At 58.1% G+C, this 24,720-nt stretch overlaps 7 protein-coding genes across 7 annotated transcripts; all 7 read left to right on the top strand.

The window, feature by feature from the left end:
- Positions 1–713: 713 nt before the first annotated feature.
- Positions 714–5,846, top strand: ABB37_09774 (putative Dna repair helicase; the record flags this gene model as incomplete). Its single annotated transcript, XM_015809406.1, has 1 exon — positions 714–5,846. Exon 1 carries the CDS (start codon positions 1,110–1,112, stop codon positions 5,844–5,846), a length of 4,737 nt encoding a protein of 1,578 aa, XP_015652081.1. The 5' UTR covers positions 714–1,109.
- A 365-nt stretch (positions 5,847–6,211) lies between these two features.
- Positions 6,212–7,546, top strand: ABB37_09775 (arginine N-methyltransferase; the record flags this gene model as incomplete). Its single annotated transcript, XM_015809407.1, has 1 exon — positions 6,212–7,546. The coding sequence occupies exon 1, from the start codon at positions 6,332–6,334 to the stop codon at positions 7,544–7,546; it is 1,215 nt and encodes a 404-aa protein (XP_015652082.1). The 5' UTR covers positions 6,212–6,331.
- Positions 7,547–8,509: 963 nt separating this feature from the next.
- ABB37_09776 (kinase-like protein) lies at positions 8,510–10,354 on the top strand (the record flags this gene model as incomplete). Its single annotated transcript, XM_015809408.1, has 1 exon — positions 8,510–10,354. Exon 1 carries the CDS (start codon positions 9,293–9,295, stop codon positions 10,352–10,354), a length of 1,062 nt encoding a protein of 353 aa, XP_015652083.1. The 5' UTR covers positions 8,510–9,292.
- Positions 10,355–11,115: 761 nt separating this feature from the next.
- On the top strand, positions 11,116–13,465 carry ABB37_09777 (putative mitochondrial MP99, putative,mitochondrial; the record flags this gene model as incomplete). Its single annotated transcript, XM_015809409.1, has 1 exon — positions 11,116–13,465. The coding sequence occupies exon 1, from the start codon at positions 11,384–11,386 to the stop codon at positions 13,463–13,465; it is 2,082 nt and encodes a 693-aa protein (XP_015652084.1). The 5' UTR covers positions 11,116–11,383.
- Positions 13,466–14,235: 770 nt separating this feature from the next.
- On the top strand, positions 14,236–15,331 carry ABB37_09778 (putative mitochondrial hypothetical protein; the record flags this gene model as incomplete). Its single annotated transcript, XM_015809410.1, has 1 exon — positions 14,236–15,331. The coding sequence occupies exon 1, from the start codon at positions 14,387–14,389 to the stop codon at positions 15,329–15,331; it is 945 nt and encodes a 314-aa protein (XP_015652085.1). The 5' UTR covers positions 14,236–14,386.
- Positions 15,332–16,678: 1,347 nt separating this feature from the next.
- On the top strand, positions 16,679–18,532 carry ABB37_09779 (putative mitochondrial hypothetical protein; the record flags this gene model as incomplete). The annotated part of the gene is made up of 1 exon (XM_015809411.1): positions 16,679–18,532. One exon carries the CDS (start codon positions 16,679–16,681, stop codon positions 18,530–18,532), a length of 1,854 nt encoding a protein of 617 aa, XP_015652086.1.
- Positions 18,533–19,513: 981 nt separating this feature from the next.
- Positions 19,514–23,758, top strand: ABB37_09780 (hypothetical protein; the record flags this gene model as incomplete). Its single annotated transcript, XM_015809412.1, has 1 exon — positions 19,514–23,758. Exon 1 carries the CDS (start codon positions 20,789–20,791, stop codon positions 23,756–23,758), a length of 2,970 nt encoding a protein of 989 aa, XP_015652087.1. The 5' UTR covers positions 19,514–20,788.
- Positions 23,759–24,720: the final 962 nt, after the last annotated feature.

Genomic DNA, 24,720 nt, shown 5'->3' on the forward strand with positions numbered 1-24,720 from the left:
GTAGGACGTTCTGCGGTGTTTGTCGATGAAACGGATTTTTTATGGTTCGTGTGTACGGAAGAGGAGGAGATGGAGGCGTGAGAGAACCGTTTGGACCTACTTCAACCTGATCAGAGAACGGTGCTTTCTGTTGTCTGTTTGTTTGTTGGCTGTTATCATTTAATGAAGCATAAATCGGATGCTCCTTCGCTGTCATTCCCACCCCACCCCCCTCGCGCAACTGCGGCCTGCGTGGCGCAGGGTGGAGAAGCAGAGAGCGATGCCTCCTGCGCGGGGACGCACGTCGCGTGTGAAGGAGTTTAACTCTAACGGTTAACTGAAAGTAAGAATCTATCAAAACCAGTAGTGACTACGAAGCAGCACTCGCACATTGTCAGTGCCAATACCCTCTCACCCGAATGCCGAATCACGCACAGCGCCGCCGCTGCTTCGTTTTTCCCCCACGTGTGTCGGACGGAGCGGTGCACGATGACCAGCTGTCCTTCCGCAACGCGCATTATTTATTTCAGCGGGGATACTGTGGACTCCTCTTCTCTCATGGCTGTTGCGTAGCAGCGTTCTTTCCCTCCGTTGTTGTCTCCCGCCTGTTTCTGGGCATGCAGTAGATGTCAACACTACAAGGAGCGGAAGAAGCGGTGCACGCTGATGCGCCTGGGAATCAACGGTTTCACTTCACTCTCGTGTCTCTCATCAATGGTCATTCCTTCTTCACAAGTAAAGATTATTATTCTTATTATTACCTGTCCTCCCGTGTTCTGCACACACGGTGGGCATGGATAGCTGACCATCACAGCACTCGCACCTCACCGGGATAACACCGATATTTGTTGCTGTTGTTTACTAAGTACAACAAAGAGTACAGTAAGAGACAAAGAAAAGGCCGGACGCACACACACACACGGAAGCTAACACCCGTGATCACTCCTATTGATAGAAATAAAAAATAGAAACGGGAAAACAAAACTGAAGACGAAGAGAGAGCTTGGCATCGCGCCACTCAATCGGTAGCGTCGACGTGCCCTTCAGCACAGCAGCCGCTTCTTTGCTGTTGTTGTTTAAACACTCCCCTCATTCTATATATATATATATTTGAGTGCATACAGCAGTCAATGCGACGCGTCGGTCCCTATGAAATCCCCTTCCCTTATGCGCCCTACCCGCTTCAAGAGCACGCCATGACGGCTCTGCGCGAGTTCCTCGAGGAGGCGACAACCGCCGCCAGCACCGCCAACAAACCGGCGCGGGGCACAAGCCATCACCCTGCAGCGACGGCGATGGCGGTGCTGGAGTCGCCCACCGGCACCGGTAAGTCTCAGATGCTGTTGAACACAGTTCTTTCCTGCCTGTTTGAGCCTGTCTGCCCAATGGAGAGCAAGACGGGTGCGAAGGACAAGGACGTGGCTGCTGCACCGTCAACAGCCGGCGCCTCCGCGGATGGCAACGCGGCATCTTGCACCAGCAAGACGGATGCTGAATCCAGCGGTGCGTCGATGGACAAAAATGGCAGCGTCGCCACCGCGTCTTTCTCTGCGCCGAGGACGCTGGAGGAGGTGCTCCGGCAGCGCCAACTCGAAGAGGAGATCAATCAGCTCCGGCGCGAGCGCAAGGCACGGGTCAAGGCGCAGCGCCGTCTTCTGCGGAGAGCTCGCAAGTTTATGCGTTTTCAATCCCAGCAGCAACAGCAGCAACAAGCAGGTAGTCACAAGGGTGAGGCGGGTGGTGAGGAGTATCTTCTCGCGCAGGACCCGGTAGCTTGGTACGCCGAGCAGCAGCAGCAGCACGCCTCCGCCGGCGTGTCATCCCGCTCCCTTTCATCTTCGTCTTCCTCCGCGTCGTCTTCGGTGTCATCTGATCTCGATGAGGCGAGTAGCGACGCCGGAGACGCAGAAGGGGCGCTGGAAGAAAACCTGGCCACGATGATTCCGCTACGCAAGCCGAAGGTGTACGTCGCGAGTCGCACGCATACGCAGCTGCAGCAGCTCATGGAGGATCTTCAGCGCACCGCTTTTGCGCAGCACCCCCTACGTGTGCGCAGCCCAACGTCACAGTCATCCTCCTCAACAACACCAGCAGCAGCACGATCATTATTGCCACCACCACCACCACCACCGTCAGACGCGCTGTCACTCTCTACCTCACAAACACACCAGCCCTCGGAGAACGCAGAAGCAAGCCGCGATGACCCGTCAACGACGGTATCTTCTCCTCCTCCTCTTCCGCCCACTGCCTCCGCCGAGGGGAGGAGCAGCAGCCATCATCCTGGCACCTCCTCGCTCCATCGCCTCTTCGCCGTACACGTCGCCGGCCGGCAGCACCTCTGCCTGAACGCCCGTCTTCAGCGCAAAGCCGGCGGCCTGAACAGCGGCGGGGAAATGCTGAACCACTACTGCCGAGAGGCGATGCAGTACGAACGCTCGCAGCAAGGTCGCGCGGATCGGCGGCGGCGACGGCAGCAGCAGCATCAAGGCTTGTCCTCCGTCGACAGCAACGGCAACGGGGCCTCTACGGAGAAGACGAAGCGCAGCGCACTCGGCGCAGTGTACGACATCGAGGACTACGCCTCGCCTCGCGGTGCTCCTTATTCCATGAAGAAGACGCACCAAAGCGTGAAGGCAGCCAACGGCCGTGGCGGAGATGCGGAGGACGAAGAGGGCGAAGCGACCGATGACGAAGATAAGGGCTGCGTGTTCTGCGCAGAGTCGCATCTACGGGCCTTGATGGAGTACATCACTGCGGAACAGCACGCACAGCAGCGCGCCGATCGCGACGCCGCAGCCACGCCTCTTCCCACTACTTCGGACAGTGCTGCGAGCGACAACAGCCGCCACCATGATCATCCGACTCAGAGCGGCGCATCGCCGCCGTGGACGCCCTCCGCCTCCATCTACACGATGGCGCGTCTGCGGCACCTCGGGCGGGAGCTGCAGGCGTGTCCGTACCTGGCGACGCGGCTGCTCCTACGCGGTGCGGATGTGGCCTTCATCCCCTACAGTTATTTACTCGATGAAGGTCAGCGGACGGCGTTGCTGGGCGGGGTCACGACGAACCCGGCGACCGCGGCGGAGGCGGAGGCCGTCGGGCTGCACAGCCCAGACGACGTAGAGAACGACGTGTCCGCGCCTCACGTGGTGGGTCGTGTCGAGGCGGAGAGGGTGCTGGACGGGGCTGGATACGAAGCGTACGGCGGTGCTTCTCCTCGGACGGCAGAGGGCGCCACAACTACAGCAGCATCAGCGTCGCCAACGGCGCCTGCCGTGTCGCTTGGCGCTGTGCTCTACCACCGACGGCAGCGCGTGACCGCCACCGCAGCTTTCCGCCAGCGACGCAAGCACCAACAACAACAACAACAAGCGGAAGAGGAGACACACATCATGCGAAAGGGCTGTTGCCCACCTGTCAGCACGACAGGAGCAACTCGGCGAGCAAAAGATGATGCGAACGATGACGGAGATGTGTGGCACGTTATGGCCCGCAGCGCACCGCCCTCCTTTCGCGGCGACGTTCTCGTCTTCGACGAGGCGCACAACATCGCCGATCACTGCCGCACGACCAGCACCGTTCCTCTCTCCCCGTGGCACCTGCAGCTCGCAGAAGGGCTATGCAGCGCGTACCTTCGCCGCTATGAGACGCGGTTGCTGACACGCAACAAGCAACGGCTACGCGAGCTGATTCGTTTTCTGGGGAAGCTTACACGATTCTGCACAGGTGCAGCGACAACCACTTCTGCTGTCACACATCAAGGTGTCACGGCAGGCGCGTCGGGGTCGCTTGTGTATCCCTTTCACACCTTCCTCTTCGAATCTGGCATCGACAACGTGGATGTTTACTCCCTTCTCCTCTTCCTCGTGGACTCCCAGCTGCTCGTAAAGCTGCAAGGCTTCGTGGGGTACTGCCTGGAAAGAGAAAAGTCGGACGCTAAGACAGCGGCGGCAGAAACCGGCGCAGCAACCGCACGAGGTACGCTGACGAGGGTGAAGCGGAGTCGTGGCAGCACGGCAGAACGTGCAAGCGAAGTGCCCGTCGACGAGCGGCAGCGACAACGGCGCTTCCTTGCGTCGCTCGACGCAGACACCACGGCACAAAGCGGGCCAGATCCATTAAAGTCGTCGTGTCCCCTCGCGAACAGACCGCCGTGCGAAACGTCCTCTTCCGCTTCTTCGTCCTCTTCATCGTTGACCCTTACAACTCTTCTTCACGCTCGCGATCTCCCCGACGGCAACGGCGGTGGTTTCGCCGCCTCGCTCGACGCTGCTCGACAGCGTGCGGTGGTCGCAGAGGCCTTGCAACGCATTGAGCGTCTGCTGTGCATGCTGTATGTCTCCGACACCGTCTCCACGCGCGTTCTGTGGACTCCGCCTGCCATCACCTCCTCCGCACCGGGTGGTGGTGGTGAGAGTGTGGGAGCGGTGGCGCACGAGGGGGGACTGAAGTTGATTCAGCTGGAGCCTGGCACGCACACCTTTGTCCCCCTCGCACGCGAGGCGACGGCGGTGGTGCTGGCAGGAGGTACGATGCAACCGCTCGCGTTGACCTGCGGGCCCTTGCTTCCACTGGGTCATGGCCACATCCTCAGTGATAATGCGGCATCGATAGTTAGGATGGCAGAGCACGGTGAGTGCGACGAGGGTGCTGGTCGTCGTGCAGGCAGCACATCCGTGCGTGCGCCGCCGCCGATTGCGTCTGCTGCCGCTGCCGTTTCAGCCGTTGGGTGTTGTGAGGCGGATGGTGAGTTCCCGGTGCGGCTCATCTCTGAAGGTCACGTCGTGCCGCCGACGTCGGTGCGCGTCTTCACGCTCGGCACCGGGCCCAGCGCCGTTCGGCTGGAGTTCACGCAGCAACTCCTCGGCCACCGCAGCAGCAAAGCGTCCGCACTGAGCGCGACCACCACCGTAAGCAATAGTGGTAGTAGCAGCATGAGGAGTGGTGGTGGTGGCGGCGGTGGTGGGGTCGTCGGCGCTGATGCGGCGGATCGCCTGTTCGCGGAAGTCGGGTGTTCTCTCCTCAACCTCTCACGCGTCCTGCCTGCGGCAGGGACGATCTGTTTCTTCACCTCGTACGATATGATGGACCGCACGGTGGACGCGCTGCGGCGGACGGGGTACTACGACGAGATCAACGCGGTGAAGCGCATCTTTCGCGAGACCCGCGGCGGTAAAGGCAGCGCGCCCAACAGTGGAGGTGGTGGTGGTAGAGGGGGAGGGGGAGGAGGAGATGCGGCCGGCGTTGCGAAGATGCTTCAGCAGTACCAAAACTGGATCTACGGCGACGATGTCGATGCCTTCCCAACCCCCTCTCCAGCCCCCTCGCTGACCACTAAGAAAACGGCTCGTCGTGGTGCGCTGCTGCTTGCGGTGATGGGCGGCCGCTTGTCGGAGGGCATCAACTTCGCCGACGACCTCGGCCGTGCCGTGGTGGTGATTGGCATGCCCTACGCGAACCCGACCGATGTGGAGCTCCAGCTGAATCTACGGCACATCGCCGCGACACGGTTGCGCTGTGCCGATGCGACGACGACGCAGACGTCGCAGACTGTGCAGAGCAACTCCACAGCAGGTGCAACGACGGCATCTCCCTTCACGTCGGCGGCGGAGTGGGGTCTGTACATGGACGGCATGATGCGTACGGTGAACCAGTGCATCGGCCGGTGCATTCGTCACTCGGGCGACTACGCCGCGATCATTCTGATCGACGCGCGCTACGGGGAGCGGGAGGATGTGCGCCGCCGCGTCTCGGCGTGGCTGCAGCCCTCGTTGCGGGTGTGTCGCTCCTTTGGGGAGTGCTTCGCAGGGGTGCGTACGTTTTTTGAGGAGCGCCGCACCGCTCAAGAAACGGTAAAGCACCTCTGACCAAGCACACACACACACGTGTGTGTATATGCGGTTTTTACATGCGAAAGGAGATATACAGACTTTCAACGTGCTTTCTACCGCGTGTCATTTCTCATTCCGTTGTACGACGTGAAGCGTCCTGTGCGCGCGCGCAGACGTGCTCTGGGGAGGGAAGCGAATGAGGTTTCCGGAGGAGGGAGGGAGAGAAGAGGGAACGACGTCTCTCCGCCGTTCTCCGCGTATTTCTTCTTATTATTATTTCCGCTCCGTCACTTCATTTTACTGTATTCTCTCTCTCTCTCTCTACCCTACTCTCCATCAACGCTCGTTGAAACATGTAAATGAAACACGTATCTTTATATATATATATGCGCACCCCGCGCAGTTTACAGCACCAGCCTTCGGCACTGACAGCACCGCCCTCTCTCTCGTCACTCCTTCATTTTTCTCTTTTTATTTCTCAGTCATCATCCATCATCACACTCCGCTCCCTCCTACGCGTCATGCCGGCCAAGAAGATCACGCACGCCACGGTGAAGCGCTCTGTCAACGCGAGTAAGGTTGTGTTGACGGAGTCGCTGCTGGCCACGGATGCGGAGCGGCATGCGACGTCCAAGTCCCTCTACGGGGACTCCGCCGCGCGCATCTCGAGCAACATCTACGCCATCCACGACCACCAACGCCTGCGCGCTTACGAAATCATCTTCCGCAACGTGAAGGGCAAGACGGTGCTGCACCTGGGCTGTGGCATGGGGCTGTACACGATGTTAGCTGCACGTGGGATGGCGAAGATGGTGATCGGCGTCGACAGCTCCGCCATCGTCGACGCGGCGAGGGAGGTGGCGGCGCAGAACGGGCTGAAGAATGTGCAGTTTATTCGGGGCCGTCTCTGCGAGGTGCTACACCAGCTGCCGGCGGGCATGAAGTTTGACTACGTCATGTGTGAATGGATGGGGCCGCTGCTGCTGAATGAGCGCGTGCTGACGGACGCGCTTTACGCGCGGGACCACCTGCTGGCGCCGAACGGGGCTCTGTGCCCGAACCGCGCCTCCCTGCACGTCGTCGCGGTGTCCGACTACGCGTTTCGCCTCGACACGGAGGACTTCTGGAGCAACGTGTACGGCTTCACGATGGCGCCGATGAAGGAGCTGGTGCGGCAGGAGGTGGAGATGTGCACCATCCCCGGGGCGAACATCGTGTCCGCGCCGTGTCTGGCGCACACGGTGCACATGGACAGCCTGCCAGGCCTGACGGCGGAGGAGACGGCCGCGTACGAAAGCGGTGCGACGCGGGCGGCGGAGCAGCAGCAGCAGCAAAAGGAGGGGGCTGCGGACGAGAACCCGATCGAGCGCTCCTGGGTGCCCGCCGGCGTGGCGCAAACCGGCTACGAAGCTGCCTTCTCGCTGAACATCACCCGCAGCTCGACGGTGCATTACCTCACCTTCTACCTCGATGCCGCCTTCACGAGCAAGACGAACCCCGGCGCGAACTTCGTCCTGGCGGTGCGGCCTGGCGGGGAGAACAATTGGACAGAGGTCAGCGTCGGTCTGCGGGAGCCGCTGCCCGTGAACGCGGGCGAGAAGATCACCGGCACGCTGCGCGTCCGCACGCCGAATGAGAAGGGAGGTAAGGTGACGGTGGTGGAGGTGACGGCGCAGACGGAGGGGCAGGTGGCGGCAATCGAGACAACGGGCACCTACTACTACCAATCCTACTAGAGCAAACGCACGCTTAACCTGTGGGTGTGGGTGGGGGGGTGATTCCTTGTCGCCGTTGATGCTTCATCGTGCGCCGTTAACGATCGAATCGCGTGTAAAATATGAAGAAGAAAGCGCACGTCTGTGTGGTGGGGGGAGGGGAGAGGGGGAGATCCACCGGCGTCTGCCAGGTGTCTCCTCCCCCTCTCAGTCTCTCTTCGCGCCCACTGCTTGCGCAAAGGAGGAGGGGAGTTCATGCAGGCCCCCGCCGCTGTCGCGATTGAAGGAGGCACCTTTCTCCCCTCTCTCCTCTTTCTTTGGAGGAGACGTGACGTTATGTGCCGTCTTTACGGCTCTGCGCACTTTATATTCGAGTGCTACCTTTTAATTTTAGTTTAAATAATAGTTGTTGTCGTGTACGCGTGTGCGTGCGTGTTTGTGGTTGTGCGGGTAATAAGTAATCAGCATCCTCTGCTGTAGATAAGAAAGGGAAAAGGCCAGAAAGAAAAAGCTGGAAGAAATGTGGAAGAATTGTAGCAGGCCATGAAGATGCGTATGCGTATGTGTGTTTGAGCGTTTCGCCTTTCATTTTCTTTTCCCCTCCGCGACCCACGGAGACAAACCGGAGCCAGGCTCCAGTTAAAGCCGCCATGCCGGGCAGCACACCGTTTTCTGCTGCCTCCACTCGAACTCGGGCACCTCAACGGCACGCCAACATAGCGTTGGCGATACCTGTCCCCTTGACCGTTGTCGATGGCGTCGGAGGACGTGAGAACATCACCGCGTTGTGGTGGTGGTCATCTCCTCAGCGACTTTTCTTGTCCGCCCACCCCTGACCTTCCCTTTTCCTTTCCTTGTGTTCCACTTCGCGCCCTCTCACACACACACACACACAACGCTGCGCTCGACCGGGTTTATGCAAATCGCTCACTCGCGGCGGTGACGCATGTCGAACTATGTATTCATCTGCTGCTCCATCACCCAAGGTTCCTTGATTTATTAAAAAACCGCAGAACTCTCGATATATATATGTGTAAGAAGAAAAACCTGTAGACACTTTTCTGTTTCTGTTGTTGATGTTTACGGGGAAGGAAAGTCATCCATCTCGCTTTTTTCAAGTATTGGTATTGGTTAGTCTCCGCGACGTGTTGGCCTTCAATGGAGGCTTCAACTCAGCTCGCAAATCAAAACACAGGTAACACACACACACGTAAAGTTCACAATCTATTAACGTACTGTACACCTTCGCTTCCTCGTCGTTGATTTCCTCTTCTTGTTCTTTTTCTTTGGTGGGAGTTGCTGTCTGTCCGCATTATTCTTCTTCTTTTTGGAAGTTCTTGCAAGTCAAAATTAAACACTGGCGAGCGTTTTCGAAGAAGGTCACACGCCATCATTAAGGCTGTTTCGGTTACGGATTGTTTTGCGTCTATTTTTTTATTTTTTAACGATTAGCAGTAGTAGTAGTATTACTTCGCCCAGCGCTTTGCTCACTTTCTTATCCATATCACCTGTTACGGCGGGAGTGACGGTCTTTCTGCTTCAACCCCCCCCCCCACGTCCTTCGCGCGCACCACCGCAAAAAAGGGTTCGAGTACACAAGTGCAGTGCAAGGCTGCCTTTCTCTCTTCTGTCGCCTATTTGCCTCATTAACACCGACGCTACCTTCACCACTTCTGGCAGTTGTACGTATACACATACAAGGAAGAGGAAAACAAACTATTCAACTGAACGTCAAGGCAACGACAACCAACAAACAAACAAACAAACATGAACTACATCGCTCGCCCACGCATTCACCAGAGGATTCTGGTGGAGGACATCGTGAAGGGCAACCGCCGCGCCCTGGCCAAGGCGGTCACCTTAGCCGAGAGTACGAACTCCTCCGACTCTACCCGGCTCAGTCACCTCCTTCGTGATATCCATCAATCGGCGAAGGTGCGCATGGTGCCGCGCTTCGCCATGTCCGGCAGCCCCGGCGCTGGCAAGTCGAGTCTGCTGGAGACGCTAGGCTACTACCTCTGCGAAAAGAAGGGGCTGCGGGTTGGCGTGCTGGCCGTCGACCCGTCCTCCACCATCACGCACGGCAGCATCCTCGGCGATAAAACGCGCATGGAGAAGCTCAGCACGCACGCGAACTCGTACATCCGCCCCTCCCCCTCCGGCGGCCACCTCGGCGGCGTCACGGCGCGTGCGTGGGAGGTGATGGAGATCTTCGAAGCCGCCAGCTTCGACGTCGTCTTCGTGGAGACGGTCGGCGTCGGCCAGAGCGAGACGCAATGCAAAGACCTCACGGACATGATGATGCTGCTGGTCCCACCGGCGAGCGGCGATGAGCTGCAGGGTATCAAGAAGGGCATCGTGGAGGTTGCGGACATGGTCGTCGTGACGAAGAACGACGGGGCGCGGAAGCTGCTGGCGCAGCAGACGAAGGGCGCCTACGCGCGTGCGGTGATGTACACCGAGATGGAGCAAGGCTTTGAGAAGCCCGTCATCGCCGTCTCCGCCGAGGAGAACACCAACATCGTCGAGCTGTGGGAGGCGATGATGAAGATGTGGAACACCCGTGCGCAGAGCGGGCAGATCGACCACCTGCGGCGCGCGCAGTCCTCGAAGCACTTCTATAACTACTTTGAGATGGAGCTGCTGGCGCGGGCGAAGAAGATGGCCAGTGTGGAGATGCTGAACCTGTCGCACCGCGTGTGGGATCACAAGATGACGCCGCGGGAGGCTGGAGATAGCTTGGTGGTGCGTACGCTGCGCGAGCACCTTGCTCCGGAGAAGACGACCACGGCGGCGCCACCGCCACCTGCCGCGTCGCAGAAGGGATAGGCATGGAGGAACGGGTCTGTTTCACCTCTTTGGATTTCTTTTTTTTTCTCTCTCTCTCTAGGTCTGGTGCGGGTGACAACAAAACTAAATACGATAGACAATATTATATTTTTTATAAAAGCAATAAAGAAAAAACGCTAACGCTGTGTGTGTGTGTGTGTGCGACCGCCTGCCCTTCTCCGTCATCTGTTCTCCTTCTCGTTTTATATCTTTTCCTTTTCTTCTTCCTTGAAAGACCAACACATCTCCTCTTCCAGTTCCTCCCTCCCTCCCCTCATCCCCCTCCTCCCGCTGTGCGTTGTGCGTTACCCGTTCCAGGTGTAATTTATCTATATATATAAACACACTACTTTTTTTCCTCGGTTGGTTCCTCGTCGTCTTGCCAACGTATTTCCTCGTCTTCAATGTTGCCTTCACACATAACGAAAAAAACTCAAAAAAAAAATCACCTACCAAAAGGGAAAAGAAAAGTTCATCGAGTGGCGAAGTCATACCGCATGCCTTCTTCACGGGGCGCTAACACCGTAGGCGGGATTCAACTGTTGATGGTGCGTCATGGAATGCATATATATATATATATATGTATCTTCCCATAGAGTCGTTTCCGGCGTCGATGCTTCACTTGTGTGTGGGAAAGAAAGGGAAAATACAGTATTACGCATCGTAGCGCTTGCCACCTGGCTTATGGAAGCTGCAATGGAAGACCGCTTGTTTTATCTTCTTTTTTACTCTCCTCCTCACCTTCACTTTCCCCCTTCATCAGTCTGTGCGTGCGTGTCTATCTGTGTGTGTGTGTGTGTGTGTGTTTGTGAGAGGTTTTCCTTCACGCCCGCTGACGGAGTGTCGCTGTGCGTGTAGCTGCGTTTACGCGAGCGACGGGTAGTTTTAGATTACACCTCTTCTTCTTCTTTTTCCTCCCCGTTTGCGGTACCTCTTCCCTTCATGGATATCCGCCACGCTATCCTTTCCTTACTATTTCTTTTCCACTAGCGTATCAAAAATATATACGTACAGCTCTGAGCAAACTCCATGTACTCCATCAGTCGGTTCTTGCTGTACGTGGGCGGTGCGTCTACCACCAGCACCGGCGGCGGCGCACAGTCAGACTACCACAGCTCCTCCTCCTTATCGGAGGCCTTTCACGCGCCCCACCAACGCGCCAGCTGGACCTTCGACCACGTGGTGGTCGACGTCCCCTCGCTCGTCAACTCCGTGGCGTACCTCACCCGCGACTTCATCGGCCACGAGCGTGATCGCGAAACGGTGAAGATCGTCCAGCGGCAGCTGCAAAACGTGCTGCTGCGCCGCCTCTCCCCGCGGAAGAGCCTCGCGTTGCTCTTCGACGGCAGTCCGCCGCTCTGGCAGATAGAGCGCACCCGCCTCTTCCCTGGTCGGCACTACGACTCCAAGCTCTACCGCAGCTGCGCCTCGCCGATGCCGTACCTGCTGGAGGAAACGCTCCGACGCACCGCCATGGAGCCGCGCACCCCGTCGCCGCCGCCGCACGAGGTGCTGATCAGCGGACCAGCCACGCCGGGCCTGGCAGAAGGGAAGATATCCGCCTACCTGTTGGACCTCGCGACCCGCGTCACGCAGCCGCCGTCGTCGCCGCCCAACTTGTGCCCGGCGGTGCGAGCGAGCGATTCGATCTGCGTCGTCGGGGCACCGGAGCTGGCCTGGATGCAGCTCGGGGTGACGCCGTTTCAAAACATCACCGCCGTGTCGCTGAAGCAGGGCGAGCTGACGTGCTGCTCGTTGACGGATGCGATGGCGTGGCTGCGACTGAGTCACCTGCTGCCTCCCTCCACGGCTGACTCTCCTCGAGCAACCACACCAACCGCAGCGGGGGGAGAGGAGGAAGGAGATGAAAGCAAGATCAGCAACGACGGCGCGTCGAGCGAGGCGGTGACCGGCATGCGGCGCCGCCTCGCCGCGGTCCGCACGGATGTGACATTTTTGTACCTCCTGACGAACGGCCACAACACGACGGGGCTGCCGCAGGTCCTGGCGACGCCCTTCACGGACGTGCTGGACGCCTACGTTGAGCTGGAGAACGCCTTCCACGCCGACGGCGTCACAAGCGCTGGCGCGAAGGATGACGAGGCGACGACGGCGCCATCGTTTCGCAGCTTCCTCTTCGATGAGGAGCCGTTAGCGTTGCAGCAGCTGGATCGCCCAGCACTGCGACTGCGCACCGCCGCCCTGCTAAAGCTGCTCGTGCGTGTGTACCGCAACGCGATCGGTCAGGCCGCCTCCGTCCCCTCCAGCTCCAAGCCGACGCCGCACGCCGCCACGCTGCTCACATGGACGCTGCAGACACACGGTTTGTGGTGCTCGGGTGGGGTGCCGTCAGCTGGGTGGTCGCCGACGCCCGATATCAGCAGCAGCAGCAGCACCTCCGCGAGTAGTAACGCCTCTGCGCTGCTGGACAAGTATTCGAAGCTCTCCGTAGAGCAACTGATTCAGCATTGCAGCTACCTCACCACCACCGCTGCTGCTGCTGCTGCCGTCAACGCTCACGACGGGTCGTCGGCATTAACACCTTCGTTGTACCTGTGTCCGCCACGCTCGCGCAGCTTCGGTCTGACGGGAGCCGAGGCGCTGGTCATGACGGCGACGCAAGCCGAACACATTCATCAGTTGCTACCCCTCTACGTGCGTGGCCATCGTCTGCCCGACAGCGTCGCCGAGGACATCGTGAGCACGCGTAACGTGCACGAGGCACTGCGCAAGACGCAGCAGGCCCTGGGCGGGGTGGTGGCCGCCGCGGCGAAGGAGCTGGCGATGATGACAGCAGCCGAAGACGACACAAACAACGCCGACACGGATGCGAATTCTACTTCTCCTCCGCCTGCTGATGCTGCCGCTGCTGTTTCTGCGACGGCGTCCGCGGCGGAGATGACCGGCCCACACCCGGCCCTCACGCACCTGCCGTCCCATCTGTTTGTCCGCACGGTGGGCAGTCAACGCGGGCTCCCGCGGGGCTGGGCCTACTACGGCGTGCACCTCGGTGCCCGGGCAGAGGCGCTGAGCGTGCGCTACAGCTGCGACGCGGCCACTGCGACGAAGACCGCCCCTCGAGTGATGAACGGCAGCGCAGGGACGGAGTGAAGCCGCGCTGTGAGTGGGTGGGAGGGGGGAAGAGGGTTGAAACGCTCGTTTCTGTTGTGTTTTGCGCTGTGCGGTTCTGCTGCAGTCGCGGCGGGTTGTGTGCGTACGTCTCTCTGACAGCGGGACGCAAAAGCGCAGAAGTTTTTCTTTTCTTGTAAGGCGGAAGTTATAACGGAGGTTTGTGTGTGTTGCTTGTTGGTGTGGGTCTGTGTGCTGTGGAAACGAGGTCTTGAGACGATCGGTGTGCTGCACGTCGGTGCCGGCGAGAGAGAGAGAGGAGGGGAGGGGAGGAGGGGAGGAGGAGTGTTGAGCTTCTCTGTTGGTTGGCCTTTCTTTTTTCTTTTTTGTCGGTTCACACACACTACTGCCGCGCTCTAACAGAAGGCTCCAAGTTGACTGCGTTAAAGCATGGGCAAACTACTATTATTCCAAATATGTTTGTTGTTGTGGGCGATGTCAGCTTGAGAAGGAGGGAGAAAGAGGAGGAGGGAGGGGGAGAATCATAGAAGGCAAAGAGATACAAGGCGACAAGTACTTCCCCTTTGCATCAAAGCTCTAGCCAGGTGCAGCAACGTAGCGAGCTGCTTAAACACCAGTGAGTACGTGTGGGAGGAGGAATCAAAGGTATATTCCACCATATATATATATATATATGTATATTCTTCAAACCCTATCAACACCAACAATACCGGCTAACCGCCTTTTCAAATCCACCTCGCTCACTCTGTCTCTTACGCTCCGTATTATGTTATTATTACTGTTGATGCGAAAGCCGTATCGCACAGCTTGAGGAAAGGTGCAGCCTGTTGTCAGCTCAAGCCAAGAGTAATCCCTCTTTTCTCTGTGGATTTGTTCTGTTTTGTTTTCGCCTCGAGATCTGCTAGTGTGTTTGATTTTTTTTTTCAAGAAGAAGACACCGTCATGTCCTTCCGTTACACCAACAACCTCGTGGCGACGCTGAAGCACCGCCTCTTTCTCGAGGTGGCGCATCGCCAGCTCGTGCGCCAAACCTTCACCGGCGTGTGCAGCGGCGTCGAAGTCACCTGCTCCGCCTACGGCACCGTCGTACGCATCCGCATGCTGGATAAAGCGGTGTGGGAGCCGCAGTACCGTCTGTCAGACAGCAGCAGCGAAGGGCCGGGCGCCGCCTCTTCCCCGGACTCTACGACCACTGCGTCAGCGGCGCGGAAGGGGATCGACTTGGTGAGGCTGTCCGCCAGCATCCAGGCCGCCACCTGGCAGGCTATTCACAAACTGCGCGCAGCGAAGGAGGCCGCGCACGCGCAGTCGTTGCGGCACAACCCGCAGCTCCGCGCCGCGGCGAACTTGCGCGACTGGTACGAACAGGACGCCAACACGCTGCACCCGCGTCCCTGCGACGGGCTGAAGAGCCTGCACGCAACGGCCTGGATGCAGGCTGTTCGGTACGGCGTGCCGCAGCCGGCGCGTTTCTTGTCCGCGCGAGAGACGCCGGAGCACAAGAACGCAGCCGTCATGGGTGCGGGCGAGGCCCCGGCGACGATGACGGCCCTGTCGGAGCGGGACTGCGACCCGGCGAACATACCCATCGGTGCCGCCCATCCCCTCTTTACGCCGGGGCTCGTGCAACTTGAGCTGGACCCCGCCATCGACGCGGCGGCGACGACGCACGAGGGCGACGGCTCGCGTGTGGACGCGGCGTACGTGCTGAGCGAGCAGCGAAAAGAGATGCGCGGCAACGAGGAGGTGTTCTGGGAGCGGGTAGAGCTGATCCGGCGTAGTCAGCTCGCGGCGATTCCGAATGGAGTGAAGCGCAACTATGCGGACGTGGCGGCGACGCTGCAAGACCACACGGAGGAGAAGGTGCAGCTGCGCTTTACGCAGTAGTGGAGCTTTCCTGCTGCTTATGTCTGTTTTTATATGTTCGCGTGTTATTACCGTTTTGATGTTGACCACGATGGATAAGGTGGTGTTTGGCGTGTTGCTGTTACTGTTTTTGGTTTTTCTTAGAGGAGAAGAGGATACGTGGTGGTGGTGGTACGGCTACACGGAATAGGGTGGAGCACCATCGTTGTCGCCTTCGCACGGTGCACTTGCGGCGGGTAGGCCACGATGCAATGACGCTGGATTCGTCCTCTGCTTCTTTCCAGGGAAATGGGTTCGTTGGGGGTGCCGGTGTTACTGTGTTATTCTGGGGGGGGTATGAAGTGTGTTGAGGAAGTTGAGACGACGCAACTCGCAGATGCGCTTCATCTTCACATATACACACATTTGCATTGACGTTCACATGAGAAGGCACGAAGGACGTTGGACGCGCCGTACGACGGTGTTTGGATCACAGTCGTGTCGATGGGCGGGAGGAGGAGGAGGGAGAGGAGTTTGTCGTTTCAGGCGCATTTATTCTTGTTCTCCTTCTACAACTGGCTTGTCTATTGGCTGTGTGTGTGTGTGTGTTTGTTTGGTTTTGCTGATCACCGCGGTAACAACACCCAGCAAAGAAATGGTGGGGAAAACCGAGAGCTTGAGACCTTGAACGTTAGTCCCCGTGAACTGCACGAAACGCGCAGTGTGGCAGCAACTAATGTAGTTTTTATGTTTATTCGAACGCGGTGTCGTTGTGTAACTTCCATGTCATCTCCTTTCTCTTTCTCATTTTCTTCTCTCTTGACTCATCCGTCCTGTGCCCAACCGTTTTGGGCGTGTGCTGTCGCGTTAAGTGCTGTTGGTGGGGTTCACTTATACGCCTATTCCTTTGGCGCACACACACACACACTGCTGCGTCCTTTCGTTGCATGTAATCTGCTGCTTTGCTGAGTTCAAGAACAATAGTATCTCCCTTGAAATTTGGTGTTGTTGCTGTTGAACCAAGGAAGCTTCCTTGTTTAATATCTTCTTTTCCCCCTCTCTGTAGGAAAGGAGAAGGCCTGGACGCGGTGAACGCGCGCTGCGGCCGCCCTCTTACCTCGTCATCATCACCTCTTTCGCTTGCTTAGTAATACGAACTTATTATTAAAGAAACATTAATAAGAATTGGCTCAAGTTTTGCTCTCCTCGGTACACATCGCGTCGGTTGTCTTTCATATTTTTTGATTGTTAGTTTGTTTGTTTGACTTGCCCTTTTCTGTCTACGTCCTCCTGCACCTTCGCATCAGCGCGCTTCTCGTACTCGAATCAGCTGTGGAGCAGCCTAGCTGCTCTTCCCCATTCGCACACACACCCTTCACACTTCTATTCATGCTTCGTCGTAGTCTCGCACGTCGCATCGATGTGCGCCACACATGCGCGCCGTCCTTTATGCAGCACCCGGCGGAGCTCGGCTTTTACTACCCCCGCTTCCACCCTGCCACGCACATCCACCCCGCGGGGATCCCAGAGATCAACGACGCCGTCGCACTCATGACGCGTCACTCCGCGAGGGCCACACCCCAACACAGCAGCAGCAGCGGGGACGCCTCTCCCTCTACTCCGCCTTCTTTTGCGGAATACGAAGGGCACCAGGGCGGGAAGCCGCTGCACGGGTTACCGCCTGCGCGGTGGACGACGACCGTCTCCACCTCTGCCAGGCCCACCACCGACGTGTCCGCCGCCGAAGCGCAGAAGGACAACACGAAGAGTCTCGAACTGTTAGAGCGCGGCATCGACATTTTAAACAGCGTCGGCGGTGCCGGCAGCTCCGCCGTCGCAAATCTTATCCGGCCGCTGTTCGCGGCCCGGTTTGAGTTGCTAAACGGTAGCGAGCACCTGCCGCGGTCTGCGTACGCGATGCACGAGCATGTGCAGAAGGTCATCCTGAAGCAATCCGCCGCCTTGCTCTACCACAACGATGCGTGGGACAAGACGGACGTGAATCAGCTCGACACCACGTGTGTGATCGTGGGTCATTTCGTAAAGGCGTTCTGCGCGTTGCACCTTCGGCCCTTTCACCAGGCGCAGTCATCGACGACCGCTGCGGCAGCAGTAAGGCATCCAGCCAAGCGGGTCGGTGGTGCGACGGCGCCAACACCTTCCGCCACGCCGCCGGTGAAGAACACCGCCCTCTTCAACGCTGACAAATGGAAAGTGCAAGTCGGCGACTGCGAAAGCGAGTCGTTGACGCTCTCCGCCGTGATGTCACGCGTCGACGAGCTTCTTCGCCTCTCCGCGGCAGCCTACGGGAAGTACGGCACCACGCACCCGGAGCTACGGTGGCTGCGGCCGAAGCTGCTCGTGCTGAAGGCGCTGCTGACGATCCCGCTGACGGGACACCTATTGCAGGCGCAGCAGCTTGTTCTCCAGGCGTTGAGCTACGTGGACTCGCTGACCCGGCGCACGAACTTGCTCCTCGACGGCCTCAACGGTCGGGTGCAGGAGCCGGAGCTGGGCCTGTTCCTGCTGCTGCGGGCTGAAATGGCGTCGCTCATCTTCGACTGGGAGGCACCGGTCGGGCAGGTGGAGGATGACCTGTTGCATGCGTATGACGAGGCCCTTCGGTTCTACCCGGAGCCGTACGTGACGACGATCGACGCAGACGGCATCATGTCGGAGACGCACCTGCCGACCCGGCGCTTTGAGGCAGAGGCCTACACCTGTTGCCTTCGCAGCTACGCACGCTTCTTGCAGAACGCACCGCGGCCACCGGCCACGTCGACGCGCGATGCCCCCGTCTTCCTGCCCAAGCAAATATTTTCCCTGAACCCGCTGCTGACGGTGGCGACGTCGTCGCCGCTGATGTACAGCGATATCCGCAACACCGTGCCGCTGACGCTGGAAAGCTGCCGTCGACGCACCGGAGAAGCGCTGGACAAGGCGTTGAAGCTCAATCGTATGCTGCATCCCGAGCTGCGGCAGAACCCAACTGCCGCGTCGACGCTGCTGGCGATGGCGTGCATGTACGCCGACACCCGCGATTACCTCTACGCGACAGGGTTGTTTGAGTCGGCCAAGAAGGCGGTCGTGCAAGTGTACGGCGAGGCCTCCCTGGAGCATGTGCTGGTGCAGAAGCTGCGGTACGAGTTTCTCGCCGGCGTCGGCTCGGAGCAGGAGGCGAAGACGGCCTCCCACGAAGTGATTCATCTGTTGAAGCGCGTAGACAGCCTTCCGAGTGCTTGATGGGAGAGCCGCCTGCGTTACTGTGAAGGGGGAAAAGGGCTGAGGGAGGCGGTGCGTCAGCAGGCAATGTTCGATGCCTCCACACACACACACACATACAAGCTCAACGAAAGAGAAGGAAGGTGAGAGAGAGGAAGGGAAGCAATCGATGTTTTAGCTGTCTGACGGTTGCAGCAGGGCCGTTGCTTCGCGGGGCGCGTGTGTGTATCGTCGCTTGTGTTGTTTCTTTGCTTGATTGTGTATGTGTGTTCCTTTGTTGTTGTTGTTGCTGTTGTTGCTGTTGCGTGCGTGCGTGTATGCGGCGTTAGTATTGCTGCTGCTCTTACGTCGATTGCGCACAGAGCTGAGGTGGGGGAAAAAAGGTGGGGTCTTCTTTTCGCCTTTTCTTTTCTGTTTCTGCGTGGCCTACCCTCCCACATCCGTGTTGTCCGCACACACGAACTGTGGTTTTCCTCATCACCATTGATTCAGAGTTGTATACACACACACACACAAGCGAACTCCTCCGCTGAGAGAGTTATACTCAGTTGCGGTGCCATCACGTGCTCTTTCTTACTCGTTTTCTTCACGTTTCCGTTTCTATTTAACTATTTTGTTCTTCTTCTTTCCACAGGACGACGTCGGCGTACGCAAACGTAAACAGCCAAAAAGTGTTTTTTTTTTAAAGGAAAAACAAGCTCGGCCAGTTTGACGCGCGCGGTGTCTCTTAGGGAAAGGCAATCCAGCATCACTTCGTGGTGCTTTGACAGGGAACCCAACTGGAACTTTGTCCCCACCGTGTTTGCTGACAATGATTCCTACCGGCGCCTTTCTATCATGGCATCTCAGCAACTAACGGTCCTTTGGCTTCCATCCTCGCGTTCTTTTCTTCCTTCACGTTTCGACGACTGCGCTCTCTCTTTCTCCCCCTCGTCCTCTCCGTCCCCTCCTCCTCCGTGTACATCCACACTCTTCACTTTATTCTGTTGTCACACCGGCTCCAGTTGTCCAGTCGCCTCGCGTCTCCTTCACCACTTCACCGGACTAGAAGTTGTTCGTAGCACAAACGAAAACCAGCATATACAGTGGGTGGCACTTCCTCGCCTACCGTAAAAACTCCACTACTGACAGAGTGACTGCGTTTTACCTCTCTCTCTCTCTCGCCTGTGGGGAGCACACACGCGCACACGGACGCACGGCGCACCTAGCCACTGTAGTTACTGCTTCTCCTATTTCTTTTCTTTCTTTCTCTCTTTTTGTGGATCTTTCCGGTGTGCCTGACACGTTACTGTTGTTGTTGCTGTTGTTGGTTTTATAAGTGTACGTTGCCCACCATCGTATTTTACTCGCCCCCCCCCCCCCGTTGGCTGGTTTAGGTGCCACTGCATCGATTGATTCGTGTGTTCCACGTTCCCATACGATCGTGAAGCCGATTCACGGGAAGCCGAAGTTCAACTCCCCCGAAACACACTTTCTTTTGTCCTCGTGTCTTTTTGTTCTTCTTCTCCTTACTCTTCTTCTTTATTCATCTTCTATATATTTAGCTTCATTGCTCGTCGCTTTGGGTGATTTGCTTTTCCCTTTCCATTACTGTGTGTTGTATCTTGGGTAGCTTATAGCCCCCTCGGCTCTACCACCTCGCTGCCTCAGCCTTCTTTTTTGTTGTTGTTGGTGTTGGTGGCACAAGAGTCTGTGGGACGCTCCCTGTGTAGTTGTGTCCGCGTTCTTTCCTTCTCTCGCTTTCAAGGGGTGGCTGTAAACTCTGTTTTGACGCCTCGCACTGCCTTTACCAATCACACCGGCTGCTGTTTGTCTCTGTCATCGGCGCTGCACGTCTCCCTTCTCTGTTGTCTTCCTTCCTTTTCCGTTTCTGGTATTATTACTTTTGATCTTTCTGTTATTGCTGCTGCTGTTTTCTTTTGTGGCCTTCAACGATATTCATAATAACTTCTCTTCTTGAGAGAGGAGGATTGTGTCTTGTGAAGCGCCACATTCATACATATTTATTTATTGATCTCCGGCAGGATTCTTTCTCTCCTTTTCTGGCCGTTGTTGTTGCTCTTGCGCGTTTGCTGCTGCTGTTCGAGGAAGCAAGCAAGACCGGTACGTGCAGCTGACACCCGCGTCTTGACGCGCCGGTAGTGAAAGGAAAGAGGAGAGAGAAAACAGATAGCATCAAACCTATTCGTTATTACTCCGCTTGCTTCTTCCTTTTCCCGCTGTTTGTCAGCTTGTTTGTTCTGTTTGTTTTTTGGTTTTCTACCTTTCTCGCCAGGCATGACTGCGACCGCACCGCCAACAAACTTTGGCTCCACCCCCGCTGACACCCGCTTCGACGCCTTTGGCATGCCGATCTCCTCTGGGTCGGCCATCCCTGCGCCTGTGTTGTTGTCCTCCAACCCGCGTCCCGCACGGCAGCTGCGCAGTCACGACCATCATCAGCATCAGCAGAACAGCTACGGCACATCCTCCTCTTCGAGTGCTCCCTCGTTGTCCACCCCAGTCTCCTCTCGCTCTTCGGCTGCTGCGCCGTTTCCAGCTGGCGCAGGTGCCAACGGCGGTCTTGTCACCAAGCACCACAACCACAACAGCGGCCACTCCCCGCTGCTGCAGTCCCCACCGTCCCCGTCGATTAAGTCGTACGGCACCGCGTCAAGCGTCAGCGACGACGCCGGCACGCAGAGCGTCATCGTCGGTGAGCGATCGTCGTTCACCAGCACCGTCGCATCGGATACGGCCGCCGCTGAGGGGGTGGCGAGCGGTTCCTCGCGTCGATTTGGTGAGGTTCTTCCAGACGGTGAGAATCGTATGCAGGGTGAGACAGCCGGTGCGGAGGCCGCCGTGACACGGCCGAGCGATCTCCACTCCGCCGGAGGACGAAGTGATCGTCGTTCTTTCCAAGTCGCTCGGCGAAGCAGCAGCACCGAACGCGACGCGGCAGAAGCCGGCTTCGTGCTTCATCGAAGTCCCCTGCAACGCACGCAGAAGACGACGGAAGAGGCGCCACGTTACGCGGCAGGCCAGGAGTCCTCCTACGATCCACACTGTACTGAGACAATCAACGGGCGCACGGATGTGATGAAGGGCAGCGGTGTCGCCGTCGAAGGCGGCGGCGGTGGGGAGGGAGAGGGGAGGGGCACCTCCTCGCCGGCCAAGTCGGGGCAGGTACACCTCAGCAACCAAGGAAGCGCTCGCCGCGGTCCTTTGGGGTACGCGAGTGTGAACACGAACGACGACCACGATGGAGGCGTCGTCGCCCGTGCAAGGAACGACGACAGCAACGATGGCGGGCAGCCGTGCCGCGACGCGGGTCCCTTCTCCCATTCCTCCGCGAACCCGCCACCGACGCTCATCGAGTTCGTCCTGCGTCGCGTTCGTACCACCTCGCTCCTGCAGTTCTGCTGGGTCGTCCTGCTCGTCGTGATGTTGATGGTCGGCAACGCCTGTCAGGTTATTTTCCTCAACTTCTGGATTCATCAGTTTCCAACGAAGTCGTCGTCCTCCTCGTCCTCCTCCTCTCACAGCGGCAGCGGCGGCCCCGATCGGGCGGAAGCGCTGGAGAGCAGCTACACGACCTTCATCATCTCCGCCGTCATTTTCGCTCTCTTCTTCGTGGTACTCCTCCTCGTGTACTGGCTGTGGCGACGCCCCTCTTTGCTGTTTGCACGGGAAAGGGCCGGTTGGTGGCTGCTGCTGGGCATTGGTGCGATGGACACGCTGAACAGCGCCATGGCGATCTACGCCGCCGCGCACACACCCGAGGTGCTTCAGGCTCTCTTCGTCTCGCTCGTGCCGATTTACTCGGCCTTCTTCACCAAGTGGCTCCTGAAGGACCCGCGCAACTACGCGAACGTGTACGTGGTGGTCAGCTTCGCGCTGATCATGGCCGGCGTGGCGCTCGCCTCCCTCTTCAGCTACGCCGCCACGCACAGGGGTCACCACCACGCGGACGACGACGGCAGCAGCAGCATCAGCGGTCGTCACGGCTTCGCTGCCCGGCACACGCCCACCTTTCTCTTTAATTTCTTCGCCGCCTCCGACCCCCCGCCCTCCGCCGCCACCCGCGATAAGCAAATTTGGTGCCTCATCTTCTTCTTCTCCGTCCCACCCACGGTGCTGCTGAACGTGTTGCAGACCATGTACATGATCCGCTACACGTACACGGACGAGATGACGGCGTATTTGCTGGAGCACGAGGGGGACGCGGAGGACTCGACGCTGCGCACGTCCATCGCGAGCAGCGGACGTGCGAGAACCGGGGTGCGGGAGAGAGAGGTTGATGACGTGGAAGGCCAGGCGGGGGAGGCCAAGGCCGCGGCGGACCTTCACGAGACGTCGGCTTCGCGCACGCGGGCGCGGGGGTCGCAGCCGCGACGGGAGAGTCCCCCGGCGAGCGCCACAGCTGCATCACCGGCCTCTGCGGAAGCTGCGCCGGCCGGACCCTTACCGACGTCCGACCTCGCCTCCCCTCGCTCCTCTGAAGCGGCCAACTCGGACGAGGAGGCGGAGGGGACTTTTCTGCAGCGTCAGCATCGCCTGCACATCCCCTCCAGCGAGCTGCGCCTACACGGGGAGGACGCAACGGTGAAGATCGTCATGCTGGCCGCCGACACGACCCTCCAGGCGCTCATGGGCTTCCTCCTGATGCCGATGGACGCGCTGCCGTGGTTCGGTGGCAGCGACTCGCTCAGGGAGGTGTGGCAAAACCTGGACGACGGCGTGGACTGCGTCCTGCACTGCCCGCGTAACCTGCGCTACTGCCTGCTGTACAGCATGGGCTTTGTGCTGGTGTACATCGCCTCCGCCTACCTCAACCGCTACAGCGTCACGCTGTGCTCCATGGTGAGTCAGCTCTCGGGCCCCATCACGGCCCTCGTTTTGATCGCCTTTCCGGCGTTGAATATGACGGGTGATGCCGCGCCCTGGTACGTCAGCGTCTTCGCCGTCGTACTCCTCTCCTGCGGCACAATTATTTACGTCTACTGGGACGAGATGACAGGCGAGGAGAAGGCCAGCGGCGAGATGCAGCTGAAGTGGGCGATGATGGAGGAGCAGGCACGGCGGCACGGGCCGTCGGGTGAGGAAAATGACACGGACTCGCAGCAGCAGCAGCATCACTATCGTCGTTCTCGGACGCGGCGCTACCGCCCACGTCGCCAGTCCAGCTATGTGGTGGTCGTTGACCACGACCCAGACGCGCCGCGACCACCGCGTCCCTCTGGTGATGTCGCCGAGAATCACCATTGACGGAATATCCTTTGTTATTTGTATATTATTATGATTTCTTTTTTTCTTTTATTGCTGATCTCGTGTGTGTGTGTGTGTGCTTTTGACTGATTTCTGATATTCTTTTGTTGTTGGAGTTGGAGTTGGAGTTGGGGTTGGAGTTAAGAAACCGTTTTTATAAGGTATTGCGCGCCAAGGTTTGTTGCTGTTGTTGTGTGTGTGTGTATATACACGCACATGCACAGACATCCGCGTGAAAGGCATATCTATTATTTTTTTTCTGGAGGTGCGTTGTGAGGCGAGGTTGACGCCCGCTTTTCTCTCTCTGTTTTTGGTTCGGTTTGTTCTTTGCATGAAGAAGTCCCACAAAAGGTGCTGCTTGGGTTTATTTAAGGAAGGTGGTGTTGATGATGATTCAAACTGGTTTATGTCTGTGTCTGTGTCTGTGTCTGTGTCTGTCGGTGTGGTCTGCGTTGATGATGTTATTCTTGCTATTATCCTCCATTTAAGCAGTGCACAGCTCTTTCTTCTTTCCTGTTCTATGCTCGCAACTACCCGCATCAACTATCTTCTCAACGAATTCTCTCAGCGTCTTCTCCTTCGCCTCGCTGTCCGCAGCGGGCGCGTATCCAGTGATGCAACGGTCAGCTTTGGTTGTTCTCTGTCCTTCTTCTTTTTGTTTTGTTTTGTTTTGAGGGGGGGACGTCCTCCCCTGTGCCGCCATCATGCCGCTCCTTTTCTTCTCTGGCGCGTGCTTTCATGTCGGCTCGCGCGCAGCAGCTCTCTTCTGCCGCCGTTGTTCTGTCGTACCCTTCAGGACATCGACAGAGATGAAAGCGAATAATTGAAGTGCAGCGGAAAGCTACCGTAAACCTTTGTGTGTAGGTGTGTGTGTGGGGGCTTCCGACACACGCGTGTGATCCGATGCAGGAGGTCTTCCTCGCTCAAGCGGAGGATACAGCGAAAGGGGTGAGACGGCCAAG

The sequence above is a fragment of the Leptomonas pyrrhocoris genome (genome assembly GCF_001293395.1).
Source record: "Leptomonas pyrrhocoris isolate H10 chromosome Unknown, whole genome shotgun sequence".
Taxonomy (NCBI): domain Eukaryota; phylum Euglenozoa; class Kinetoplastea; order Trypanosomatida; family Trypanosomatidae; genus Leptomonas; species Leptomonas pyrrhocoris.